The 13569-nt window shown below is 40.5% G+C and overlaps 1 protein-coding gene and 1 long non-coding RNA gene across 2 annotated transcripts; one reads left to right on the forward strand and one right to left on the reverse strand.

The window, feature by feature from the left end:
- The first annotated feature begins 455 nt into the window (after positions 1 to 455).
- LOC110706160 lies at positions 456 to 1445 on the forward strand. Its single transcript, XM_021884065.1, has 3 exons — positions 456 to 681; positions 761 to 1177; positions 1262 to 1445. Exons 1-3 carry the CDS (start codon positions 667 to 669, stop codon positions 1400 to 1402), a joined length of 573 nt encoding a protein of 190 aa, XP_021739757.1. The 5' UTR covers positions 456 to 666; the 3' UTR covers positions 1403 to 1445.
- Positions 1446 to 3983: 2538 nt separating this feature from the next.
- On the reverse strand, positions 3984 to 5850 carry LOC110706101. Its single transcript, XR_002508235.1, has 3 exons — positions 5355 to 5850; positions 4415 to 5271; positions 3984 to 4282 (listed from the first exon to the last, which is right to left on the reverse strand). It is a non-coding gene; the product is annotated as an uncharacterized LOC110706101 (long non-coding RNA).
- Positions 5851 to 13569: the final 7719 nt, after the last annotated feature.

The raw sequence follows: 13569 nt of genomic DNA on the forward strand, positions 1-13569 counted from the left end.
CTGATCACGGCTTTCGTTGAGCGATGGCAGCCGGATACGAACTCGTTCCACCTTCCGTTCGGTGAGATGACGATCATGTTGCATGACGTCGAGGCCATCCTTGGGATTCCCGTGGAGGGAAACCGAGCATCTGTCGTCACTGATGCGGATCAGGCAGATTTACTAGCGGAGCTGTTGGCGGTGGATAGGGCTGCGCTGTACACATCGGCACTTGGTGTGTGGGATCACGGCGGCGTTAAGATCGCAGCCGTCTTGCAGCGATGTTTGCACCCTACGGCACGTAGGACGCAGGACACACAGCTGGCTGCATATGTTTTTCTTCTTCTCGGGTGTACCTTGTTTCCGGATAAGAGCGGGAACAAGCTCAGGCCACGCGACATAGTTGACGCGTGTGAGCCCGACAGAGTAGGCCAGTTTTCTTGGGGGTCGGCTACGCTGGCGTATCTGTATCGCCAGTTAGGATTCTCGAGCCGGGCTGATGCAGCAGGTATCACTGGATGTCTGACGTTGTTACAGACCTGGATATACGAGTATTTTCCTGCGTTTCGACCACACCGCGACCCGGTTCCCATTGGTGATGGCCAGCCACGTGCCTGTGCGTGGAGTCCGCGTGTCGAGAAGAAGTCCGTTGACCGCCTGCGCTCCATACGGTTATCGCTTGACAGGATGTCCCCCTTAGAGGTACAGTGATTAAATTATTTCTACTTTTACAATCTGATGCTTTATTTTATGACTGTTACTGATTTTAAATAATGTGCAGGTGAACTGGATGCCTTTCGGCCAGAACCCTAGTAATAGGGTACCTAGGACCCTCTACACTGGACTGATTCAGTATCGCGAGATCGTAGAGGCGTACATGCCGCAGCGCTGTCTTCGCCAGCTTGGATTTGTCCAAGTTATCCCACCTCCACCGGCATGGCCCAGTAAGGCGGTACGATCTGCGTCGTCGAAGGAGTACGTCGTCCAATGGCCGTCAAACATGATATCCATGTGGGAGCAGTTTCCGATGGTTGCCCGCCTATGGACGGCGGAGCTGCAGCGGCCGCCAAGTGGGGTGACTGCCATGTGTGACCAGCACTACATGGAATGGTACATCCGGCACTCGCACCCGAGGTTGATCAAAGACATCGACGACGCAGATGATGACGATGTGCCACCTGCCACTGCCTCTTATGCGGTACGTCTCATCTTTTATTTGTTGTTCTCTTATTTTAATATATATATGTATAATACGTCGTTTCATGTTTTTTGTTTTGTGTAGTGGATGGGCAAGATTATGCAGTTGGGACACCGACTTTTTGAGGAAAGGGACTGCATGACGAGTGCATCAGGCAGAGCTGTTATTGACGATCTGGAACGGACCCTTGAGCAGTGGCAGTGGGCGTCACAGAGGGATTACTGATATTTGAAATTAGACATTATCTTTTTAGTTTGTAATATTTGAAATTATTGTTCTTAGTTTTTAAAATTCAATATTATCATTTTAGTTTGTAATATTTGAAATTATTGTTGTTAGTTTTTAAAATGAAACATTATCTTTTAAAAATGAACACATAGAAATGACATAGTATTGACAATACAAGGCCTCATAGTAAAAGGTAGGTGTACATCAACAAAAACTACATGGCAATTAAATTGTTCCACTGTTGCACGCGAGCATGGTACAAAGCATCCCAACCCTCCACGCTTGCTCTACGAATTTCATACCACTTCGGTATGATATTTGGGACCGGAAAATCGGGTGAATGGATGAACCTGATCGACATGTAACGACGCCCTGTCTTGCGTAATTACACGGTGAATGGTGCATGCACAAGGTAATCCATGAGTCATTGATATAGCACATCCGCACCGAATAGCCACTTCATCGCCCAACTCCCTCATCCTGGTATACTCGCTCAGAATCAACCCCAAACAGTGGTGTGACACACGACCGTGGAGAATCTTAAATATGAAATGGCCATACAACATGCCATGTCGTCGTCTGGAGTCCTCGAGATAGTTCTTGATGCCGTTCCTCTGAGTATCAATAGCCTTGTTTATTCTCTCGAACAGTGTATCCAGAGCAGCCGTGGAAGAATCAATCCAGTCCTTCAAAGCTCTATGAGCGCTCTCGACTCTGCATGTCGTAGTGTTCCCAAAATGAAGAACTTGGTTCGTCCAATATTTGACAAACTTTTCCCTCTGAGGTACCCACTGATGCATCACATAGTCTACGATTGGCGGGCACCACTTGTACGCATCCTTTAAGTTTTCCAAGGCTCGATCGTACTCTGCCTCCGTGGTAGCTTGCAGGATCTTCCGCCACTTACCATTTACCAATCTCTCTGCTGAATCTAAGTTCTTGTTGAAAAGGTTGTAGGCTTTGACTTTCACGCAGTTGTTGATGTGCCATGTGCACAGTAAATGGCTCGACTCCGGAAACAGCTCCGCTATAGGGGCAAAAAGACCTCCCTCACAATCACTTACGATGGCCGATGGCTGTACATTTGGGCCGATGTAGTTTCTCAACTTTTCCAACACCCAACGGTAACTCGCAGCCGTCTCATCCTTCATGACTGCATAACCAATCAGAAAGTTCTGGTTCGTTGGAGCCATCCCAACCATCTCAACCAGTGGGAACTTGTACTTGTTTGTCTTGTACGTTGAATCGATCAAAATCACAGATGGCCAAGACGAAATCATATCAGCACAATCAGGATGGACAAGGAACAAATGAGTTACCTCCGATGTGTCTTCGTCAGATTCAAACCAGTAAAGGTAACCACGTGCTTGTGCCTGGTGCAGAAGCTGCTGAATAGGGTTCCTTCCCTCTGACCGTTCAAACCTCAATTTCTGTCTCACGTTGTAGATGTGTCTTCGGTTTGGCTGGTCTTCGGGGAATTTCTCTAACACAGACGCTAATATTTTAGCGGGCTTCACTTGAGCATCACTCATTTCTTTTACAACTAGTTTCGCAGCTGGACTTAGGCCGCTTAACTGCCGATGCCCCACTTTGTATGCTATCAGCTCATGGTTGTGATATCCCCATTTGCCGTAACCCTTCACTTCCCAACCGTCACGCCTTTGATGTTGTCGAACCTTAACTCGGAACTGACACCCACAACCTTTCCGCTTTGAGTCAAACCGAATCGCTTTACTGAAATCTCGTTCTTCTCTTTTGCGATAACGGTCGCATCTCAAAATGCGATCCATTCTACCATCCCGTTGAGATTTATGAGTTGCTACTACTAAACAAAAGCCTGATCTAATTGCAACCTGTTTTGCCCAATCAATCGCTTGTTGAGCATCTTCGAACAGGCCATCATGTACAAAAATCCCACTGTAATCATTTCCGTCTCCACCATAATCCTGTAACAATAACATATAACGTATAAATATAATTACATTAAGATTAAATTAACAAAAACAAACAAAAAAAAAAAAGGGGATTAAATTAAAAAATAAAATAAAAAAAAAAAAAAAAAAAAAAAAAAAATATTCCCCTACTGGCGCCTGGCCAGGACGCCGGAGCCACGGCCGGGGCGCCTGGTCAGGACGCCGCTGCCATGGTGGCGGCGTGGTGGCCAGGCGCCTTGGCCGTGGCTGCGGCGTCCTGGCCACGCGCCACTACTATGGTCGAGGCTTCTCCACCAGACGTCGTGACCACGGTGGCGGCGTCCTGGCTAGGCGCCACAACCACGGCATGGCCTTTTGGCTAGGCGCTAGCCACCATTTCGTCCTTACGATGCGTTACGAACCTCGTTTTCCGATGACGACGGCGATTCTCCGGTGATCCTCGGCGATCCGGTGCTGCTCCACATTTTTTTTAGTGCGAAAAATTTATCTTCCGTTAAAATTATAAAAAGGGCAAATTTGTCAAAAAATTATAAAATGTGGGCTTTATGTAGAGATTTGCGGGCGATGAATAACAAGTCCCTTTTATTTTCCCCTCTTGAAAAAATGATGAAAAATCAATCAATCAATAATTAATAATTATATACTAAAAAGTAAAAACACACCTTATCTTATTTTTTGACAGGCATGGCTGGCCTCACCATGTGGTCAGCTGCCATACCAAAAATAACGGGATTCACTTCCCAGAAATAACGGGATACATTTGACAAAAGTAAAACTAATGCCGACTTGTTAAAAAAGCCCACATTTACACAAATCCCTAAACAAACAGCAGCCGCATTAACATCTAAAAATTTACAAAACAAATTTACAGAAAATTCTAACATTTTCTTCCAGATCTTCAAACTCGAAGCTTCCATGGCTGAATCATCAGAAATTTTTCCACCTGAAGAATCAGAAAATTTTCAACCTATGTTAGAAATTTTTCCAGATTCACAAGACAGTATGGAGATAGAAGAAATAGGTGATTCATTAATGAATCTCGGTATAGATAACAGAAACAAGAATAATGAATTACCAGGGAACAATCATCTGTTTTTATAAGTAATCATCTATTGAATGCAAGTAATAACAAGTATACTATACAAGTAATTCTTATTATATATAAAAGTCAACTCTATTTTTCTGGAAAATAACCACTTAGTAACAATACAAGTAACACATACTATACTATTCAAGTAACCCCAATAGAAAATGGCTATCACCCAGTATACTATTCAAGTAACCTCTATTACACATGCAGGTAATCTTCTTACATATAAAAGTAACACAAGTAACCCCTACTGTGAAAACAAATACCCCAGTAAAAAGTACCACCTATTGTAATATACAAGTAACACTACTTTTCATTTGATTTCCGTCTTGCTTCGTTTTTGGCCAATTTCTCTTTGGCTTTTTCTGCCTTTTCAGCTTCAGCCAAGGCAAGAAGTTCTTCTGTATCAATCTCTTCATTATTTATAACTTCACCATAAATTGCATCATGGTTGGCTACAAAAACTTTAACCTTCTCCAGAACATCTAGCCGTAGTTGATTCAAATTACACATGACCAATGATGCACAGATTTGAGCTCGGTAACGAAGACGATCAACAGGTTGTAATGCCAACAAAAAGAACAATATAAACAATATATCCCAAATAAGAAAAACACAAAATTGTAATAATTATATCAAAATAACCATGCAATACCTTTGTCAAATTTTTACACTGAAATTCTTCGCCTTCGTATACAGAACAATGATATAAACAGAACACCCCACAATCATTATTCTTTGGACACTTTTGTGAATCAATTGGGATCATTCCAATAGGGAAGTTGTTGACAAGTTCCCCTTGATCATAATTCTGTAAAACCAGATACTTTGAAAAGTAGTGTCTTTAAAATAAACAACAAAAAAGGTCAGTTAATCAACAAAAGTATAAATAAACCAAACTAAAATGCTTAATTAATAAACTTACCAAATACAAAACAAGAGTATAATAGCACGTATGATGTTCATCAAAAGTCCTAGTAATATTCCTTCCAACACCCAAGAAATACCTTCTGTTGTTGAGATAATCAATAGAGTTGTTGATGAAGTTTATCACAACAACATAATAATGATCGAAATAGTAGATGGGAATAAAAATCTGCATAAAAGAAACATGAAATTAATTACTAATGATATGCAACAAGTAATTATAAATGAACCCCTATATATAAAATCAATTAAAAACAATAAACTACAGGAAGTAACCCCTGTATATACCAACAAGTAACCCCTGTGTATACCAACAAGTAACCCCAATAAATAACAAGAAGTAACCCCCAATAAATACCATCAAGTAACCCCTATATACCATCAAGTAACCCCAATAAATAACAGAAGTAACCTCTTTACATACCAACTAAATCATATTTATCACAAGAAAAAACCTATATAAATCATAAGAAGTAACCCTAATATATAACAAGAAGTAATGCTATCAAGTAATCCCTATATACATAATATCAAGTAACCCCATATAAGCAAGCACAATAAACAACATCAAGTAACCCTTATACATAATATCATGTAATGCAAATATGCTATCAAGTAACTTGCTAACATAAAATTAAATGACATACCATCTTTGCATCAAACAATGCAATAGTTTTAATAGAATCAAGCCATTGATCCCATGCCCCAAAAATTTCTTTTTCAAAGGAGCATCCTTCTCCATTGAATATACAATGCAAAAGAGGTAACTGAACAAATAGAAATAAGTTAAAATGATATATAAAACATTAAGTAATATAATAAAAAACAACAAAGCATAACATTGAAATTACCATATGTTCACCACCAAAATATAACTTGGTAACAGTTGCTGCTTTTTGGCACTCAAGATAATTCAGCAACACAAAAAAACAGTCCATAACCCGACTTGAAATAAGTTCCTCCTCTATCAATGTCATTAATTCTTCACGCGACAAATTATAAAATTCAGAAAAATACACCAAAACTTCCCTGTTTCATAAAATTTAAAATATTCAATTAATAAAAAAAATTTAATAAAAATATATATATTCAATTATAGAGAAATCCCTAAAACTTACATCATACTAACAGCTTCATAGTTGTCACCAAAACAATAATCAGCAACCTGAAGCCTTAAACTCTTCATTCTCTTTGCTTTTGGATTATAAACTCTCAGAAAACTTGATATTAACTGTAAAGAATAACCTCCAACAGCACCACAATCAATATCACATATTAAATTATCTTCAGAACTAGTACTACATTCATTATCTTTAGAAGACCCTCACCATCACTTAAACAATCAGAATGTAGAACTTTCAACTTTGAAAAACACAGAAGCATTTGTTTTGTTCCTTTCTTTGCCGTTTCCATGTTTGCTTCTCAGAAGAAACCATCCCTACTTGTTTCTCAGAAGGAGGCTTCTTAGAAACATCAGCAACAGGAAGGAGGCTTCTTAGAAACATCAGCAACAGGAGCATGAACAGAAGGTACAGAAGCAACAACAGTCTCAGGTTGCTTCTCAGAACAACTTTCAGTAGAAGGCTCAAAAGGTCTCAATATATGTAGGGAATAGTTTCAAGCGTTAAACCCCTAACTTGAACCCCACTGTGATCATACACTAAAGTACGGTGGCGTCCAAAAGGGAAGAAGATAGAGCAAAAGAGTCGCTAACAAGTTTTTTTAGGAACTTGTAAACCATTCATAGGATGAAGGTTACACCCCTTAACGATCCAAGAGATCATCAACTCCATAAGGTCTAGAACCAAATAAGGGTTCGGGGATGAAGGTACAAATCCAACCTAAAAGAGATTGAACCTGCCCTAATAATAGGCCTCTACTTTATTCTGATCGTATTCATGTGCGCTTTCTGACTAACATGCAATCAATAGGGTTAACCCTAAACCTGTTTAATCTATGTCGGCTGAATATTAATGCACAAATAAATCTATTATTGGCGATCACTTGAATTATAATCAAATTAACCCTAATAAGATTATTAATTATCTTATTAAGCGTGATTACAAGTACCAATTCCCTTTAAACATGCATAAAAGGTGATCAAACAATAAAAATAATATATATCAAACAACATAATAAATAATAATAAATAATCCATCATTAGAATAATCATGAATAATAATAATCATCATCAAAATAATAATAATAATAATAATATTCATAATCATCATAGATCATAACAATTATAAAATAATCATGTTCATGTTAATATTAAAGCATAATAATAATAGCAAGATCCTAGGCATGTTACTAACAAGATTAATAACAAACCCTAGCATGTCACTAAGCAATAAAAATCAAAGCTTTAACCCTAACATGATACTAACAATCATAAATATTAGGAAGAAAATAAGAAGCATCGCAACAATCATATTTAATATTAAAAATACCCTAGACATGATACTAGGAATATCATAATAACAATGTAAACATGATTTCTACATCATAATATCAAAAAAAACTATTAAAGTACTTACTTTGATGCCTCGTACCTCTTTCTAATAACAAAATACACACGTTAGAAACTTCAAGGAAAATAGTAAACAAAACAATTAAATTAAATAATTGAAATAGAGATTTGGGACCAAACCCACAGAAATTAAAACCTTTCACGTCTAGGGCGAAGGCAACTTCGAATATGGCTAGGTGTTTCTAGATCTAATGAATGCGGAATTTTGTATTTAAAAACAAAGTTTAGAAGAAAAAGATGAATGATTTAGAGAATGCTAAAGAATTGATGATTGCGAATGAAAACTGATTGTAGGTGCCTGTAAACGGAGTTTTTAATACGATATTTATAGAGAAAATCAGCCAAAAAGATAAAATAAACAAAACAGAGTCTGACGCACAAAAAACAAAGTTGGCGCAAACCCTGGTAACTAGCGCTAGGCACCAACACTGGCGCCAGGCGCCAATGGCTAGCGCCAGACGCCAGGCCTGGTTCCAGGCGCCAAAGCCTGGGGTCAGGCGCCAAGCCTGGTTTTAACGCGTTTTCGAAAATCAGATAAATTTGCCGTACTGGAGGATAAAATCATATAATTTCTTCGAAAATGCTATTTGATTTTAATTAAAACTCTGAAAAGTCAAAAAGCCAATTTATCAATGCTAATTGAATTAGGAATGAAAAGAACCTTCTAGAAGAATCTAGAAGACTAAAACCATTCCTAATTGCATTAGGAATGATAAATCATATTAGGCCCTCCTCTAGATCATTGGGCCGTATATAAGGCTCAAACCGGGCCTAGTTTAGTAAAGTGGCCATAATTTCCTCAATATTCATCGGAATTGGGCTTATAATATATCGTTGGAAAGCTTTTGTCAAGCCCCATCCAACTACACTATTATTGGACCTATATCATGGTCCAATCAAACTGGATTGGCTTTTTTCTTAAAATAAGTTTTCAAAAACAGAGAGAAGAGAAAAGAAATAAAACTTTCCGCAACACTAGACTTTCCACACTTTCACTTCATTCGATTATGATTCGACGTGAAAGGTACTTATCACCGGGTTTGGTTTTGGGGAGACACAAATGGGTGTCTACAGAAGCCCCCACTTTGACTGAGTTTGGAGAAACGCAAGTTTCGGAAACAAAAGTCAAAGTACCGATAGGGACGGAGAATGATTCAGAACGTTCTGCGATCCTAAATCACTCTTGTAACGCCGATACCTGCAAACTAGCGTTAGTTAAACAGATAAAAGAGTTAAGAAACGCGTATCTTGCACCGTCGAGCACACGTCTCTGAAAGTAACCGATTGTTTTGATGACCTTCTGCAAGCTAGAGAATGTCATCCCGCATGAAAACTGCTTTGCCCGTAACTGCTTCCAAATTAGAAGATTGCTTCTCTTGAAACAAATCCTCATCCGCATTGATAATATTCCACGTCCAAGGGATTTCTATCAAAGATTGCTTCTCTTGAAACAATCTTCATCCGCATTGATAATATTCCACGTCCAAGGGAATACTATCAAGATTATTTCTCTTGAAACAATCTCCATCCGCATTATGACCATCTTCCATGCCTAAGGGAATATGATCGAAGACAACTTCGCCCGAAATTACCTCCAGTTGTTTGTGACAACTCTCCGCAAGCTAGGGAATGTCGTCGAAGATATCCTCTCTTGAAGTCATCCTCATTTGATGCGATAATTTTCCAAAGGAAATTACCGAAGACCCACGCCTGTCGATCTTTAAAAGTTTGCCTTAACTTTGCTCCCGCTATGCCTTACGTTGGCGCTTCCGTTGCTTTGAACCTGTACGTTGGTGCCTTTTGCTTTTGAATCTATATGTCGATGCTTTTTGTTAGTGAGCCAATGCTTAGGCGCTTCAAGCTAAGTGAGACGATCTTTCATCAAGTCGATCACTTTAGATAATCAAGACGATTACTAAATCATGTCAAATTGCTTAGAGGGGCTAACTGGCGTACCAAGGAACCCAAAAATATATTGCAGAAAGGTAGAACAACCCCATCAGGTGGCTGGGTGCTCTGGCGCCACTGAAAAGCCATCAGCGCCACTCATTTAGCCTTAGCGCCAGGCGCTGATATTGGCGCCAGGCGCCAAGCCTAATTTTTGACGCCAATGCATAGGGATTGGCGCCAGCACAGGGATTTCCTTAAATACCCCTTTCCTCTTCATTTCGCTGCTTTGCTCGTCGCGAAACTGCTCGAAAAAACCCGAAAGCTTCAATTGCTCGGTTCTTGCTCGTTTCTCAACCGAATTCGCTCAAATTTGTTGCAAATAAAAGCTCTATTCATCTATTTTCCCGATCAATGTAAGTTTTCTTCAAACTCACATCGGTTTTTATGAATTTTTGGCATGTTTATTCACGAATTTCATGAAAATACGAAACTTATAATGCTCAATTTGCTTTGTTTGCCAAGTTTTATGCCATGAAATTTCTGGATTATGTTTTTATATTGCCTTGGGAGTAATTTGAGACTTGTTTGACTCAGTTTGGTAAAGAAATGAGCAATTTTCCATTGTTGGACCTCCTAAGGTCGTGAAGAACAATGTGGCTTGTTCTTAATGTTTTTGCTAGCAATTCTTGTTCAATTTGTCACAATAATTAGTGTAGTATTGCAAGAAATTGTTTGATTGCTTGAAAAATGCCGTATATGCTCAATTTGAATTTGTGCTCTGTTTTAGTACTACGTACTCTGTTTTTTGCAAACATAGTATCATGCGGCTAAGCGAACCTTAGATAATATAGAACCTTAATTTATGATGATTTTGCACAATTTAGCATGGCTAGACAGCGAGGCTCGAGTTCACGGTCCCGAAACACTCGACGGGAGCATGAGCCCATAGAGGATGACGTCACGCCTTCCACTTCTCTTGGCCGACTTCCGGAGTGGGATGAGCGGACCCTGATCTTTGCCCCCGTCCACCACATTTCTGATAGGGTGAGACGGGGTATCTCTGTCGGCAGGACGCGGTATCATGGTTCCAGCTGTGATGGTTTGGGTGATTTGTACAAGATGTACATCGCCAGGGATCTTGAGACGAGACTCCTATGGGAGTCTTGCGGACTAGCTACTTTGTTCGAGACCTCCGAGGCTATGGTTGCCTCCAGCGGGGGTCATCATGTAGTGCGCGCTTTGGTGGAGTTCTTCTGGGACACCACCAACACTTTCCATTTCCCCTGGGGCGAGATGATGGTCACCCCTACGGACTTCAGTCTCATTACAGGACCTGAGTTCACTTCCATGCCACTGCCGTTCGACAGTGGGATCGACGTCTTTTCTTCGGAGGTCGAGGAGCTATTGGGGTCGATCGCTATTCGGGCCCGAGCTGAGGTCGAGACGACTCAGTTTAGCGTTAGGGGAATTCGCCGCTCGACGCTGGCAGCGGCTCTTGATGACGATGCGACCACCCGAGAGCAGCGGGTGCGTATCTTTGCGCTGGTGTTGTTGTCAGGGACATTCTCCCCTGACAAGGGTAGTAGGGCGTTGCTCAACTATCTTCCTGATGTCCGTGATCTTCACCAGATCGGGACTTATGACTGGGCCAGCTTGGCCTATGCTGACTTGTTCGTGTACCGAGGGACTCGTGTCGACACCGGTCCTTTGGGACGAACATCGCTTTGTCTGCCTTTTGGAAGGTCGTAGAGGTAAAAGTTATTCCCTATAAAGTTTAGCTCTACATTTTAGCTAGCATTTACTCACAATTTTAACTCCTTGTAGATCTGGTTCTACGAGTACTTCCCTTCTGCTGCGCCGGCGAGACTATCGCCGCGTGGATTTCCTGTGAGTGCCTCTTGTGGCGGCCAACGTGTCTAATACACATGTCTGGAACTGGATCATCGCGGTACGACTTTTATTTATTTGCTTTTTCGTGGTGCTTTAGGTATATTCTTGCCTGATTGATGTTCTTTGTAGGGGCCTGAGGTGGTGTACCGGCCGTGGGGCGGTTGGACAGTCCCTGAGTTAGTCGCACAGTATTCTGCTGAGCGTCGCTATTTCTTGGGGACTTACGGAGCGATCGCGTACTTAGGAGAGAGGGTTGCTAGACAGCATTCCTCTGATGTCTTTGTCGTTCCTACTCCTCCACCAAGTCATATGTTCGATGATGCACGGTTGTCGAGCATGTCTGAGGGAGCTGGTACCCCTTGGCGGTCCTATGTGATCCTCGGGCGGTGCTATGCTGAGGAGCTACTACTTTTGTTAGCTCCAGCCCCCATACCGGCTGAGGATGTGAGGGTAAGATTTTTCAGCTTTTTCTTTCCATGAAGTAGCTCCCAAGTAATGTTTTACTGACCTTTTCTTGTTTTATCAGGACGGTGCTGCTGAGTTCGTGCCACCCTGTATGTCCAATCACTACCAGGGGATGTATGGACCGATTGAGGAGATGATTCCTCTGGCTCCCGAGGGCTAGCGCTTCGTAGAGCGGTCGATTCCTCGCCACCAGACTCGAGTAAGCCTAGTTATTCACAATTTTTGTCCATATATCATACATGTTTACTGACTTATTTTTTTTTTACAGTTTTCACGCGAGGTGGTTTCGGCGATGTGTAACACCCTAGAAATTCCTTTATTTTAAAATACCTGTTTCGCCCTGTATAAAACTTTAAATAGGAATATCTAAGACATTACCGCCACCGTGAAAACGGTTAAAGCAAATATCAAAGATTAAAACCAAAACTATTTAAATAACACGATTTAAAAACAACCCAACAAAAACAAAGTTGAAAAAAATCAAAACCAAAGTCAAATAAAACTCACCACAACTTGGAACCATTTAAGGCCCTTATTCAAAACGAAACAACCCAAGTTTTAGTGTTAGTCCACAAAGTAATATAATAAAACATTCAATGCATAAAGCAAAACATATCCTAATGGAAGCTAGCATGATTCCCTCTTCACTCATGCCCCGTCATGAACATGCTTCAATACCTGAAAGAGTATCTCTACTTGCCCCCACTACTCTCCATTAAAATGGATCATCGTAGGGCCAAGATAAAGACATGGCCAGGCACAAACAACACACACGATCAGCAAAGTTGAGCACATAAGCGTAACTAAACACACTAGCATGCATTCTCCTATCATCACACACACTTACCTCATTGTACCTGTTTACAAGCACACCCAACAACCAACAAGACACAATGACTAGACAATAATTAATTCATTTTGCCTTGATTACGCATCGAACGGGTTTCCACCTCTTAACCTCCCCCAAATAAAATTTGAGGTTAATTGGCACGGGAGCTAACCGTGCCAGCGACAAACCACACAAAGGTGGCGGAATTCCTGCGCATAATAAATAATAAAAAGGAATATACAGCGTCCTGTACTCCATTGGAAGTTATGGTTAAATATAAAACCCCATAACCCCCCATTGTTCATACTCAAGGTATATACGTTCCAAGAGTTTTGGTGCGTAATCTCTTTCACTTTACGTTATTTACATATTATTAGACTTGGTGATGACTCTCAAAGCATAATAAATCAATCAACAATAATTATTCCATCAAACAAACTTATCAATTTAATTCTTGAATAATTAGTGACCACATATGATTTAATGTTGAACCCTTTTTAATTCTACCTCAGTGTCAAAGACACCTTAAACGCATAATGCGACACAAATCCTATCCCTCGATGTTAACCACACCTTAAGTGCACTAAGGCACCGACATACAATTTATTC

The sequence above is a fragment of the Chenopodium quinoa genome, unplaced genomic scaffold, assembly GCF_001683475.1.
Source record: "Chenopodium quinoa cultivar QQ74 unplaced genomic scaffold, ASM168347v1, whole genome shotgun sequence".
Lineage (NCBI taxonomy): Eukaryota > Viridiplantae > Streptophyta > Magnoliopsida > Caryophyllales > Amaranthaceae > Chenopodium > Chenopodium quinoa.

Excerpts from the sequence above, each read along its gene's own strand:
- LOC110706160 (XM_021884065.1), top strand. Across the intron at positions 1,178-1,261 it reads CTGCCACTGCCTCTTATGCG|TGGATGGGCAAGATTATGCA; the intron begins GTACGTCTCATC and ends TGTTTTGTGTAG.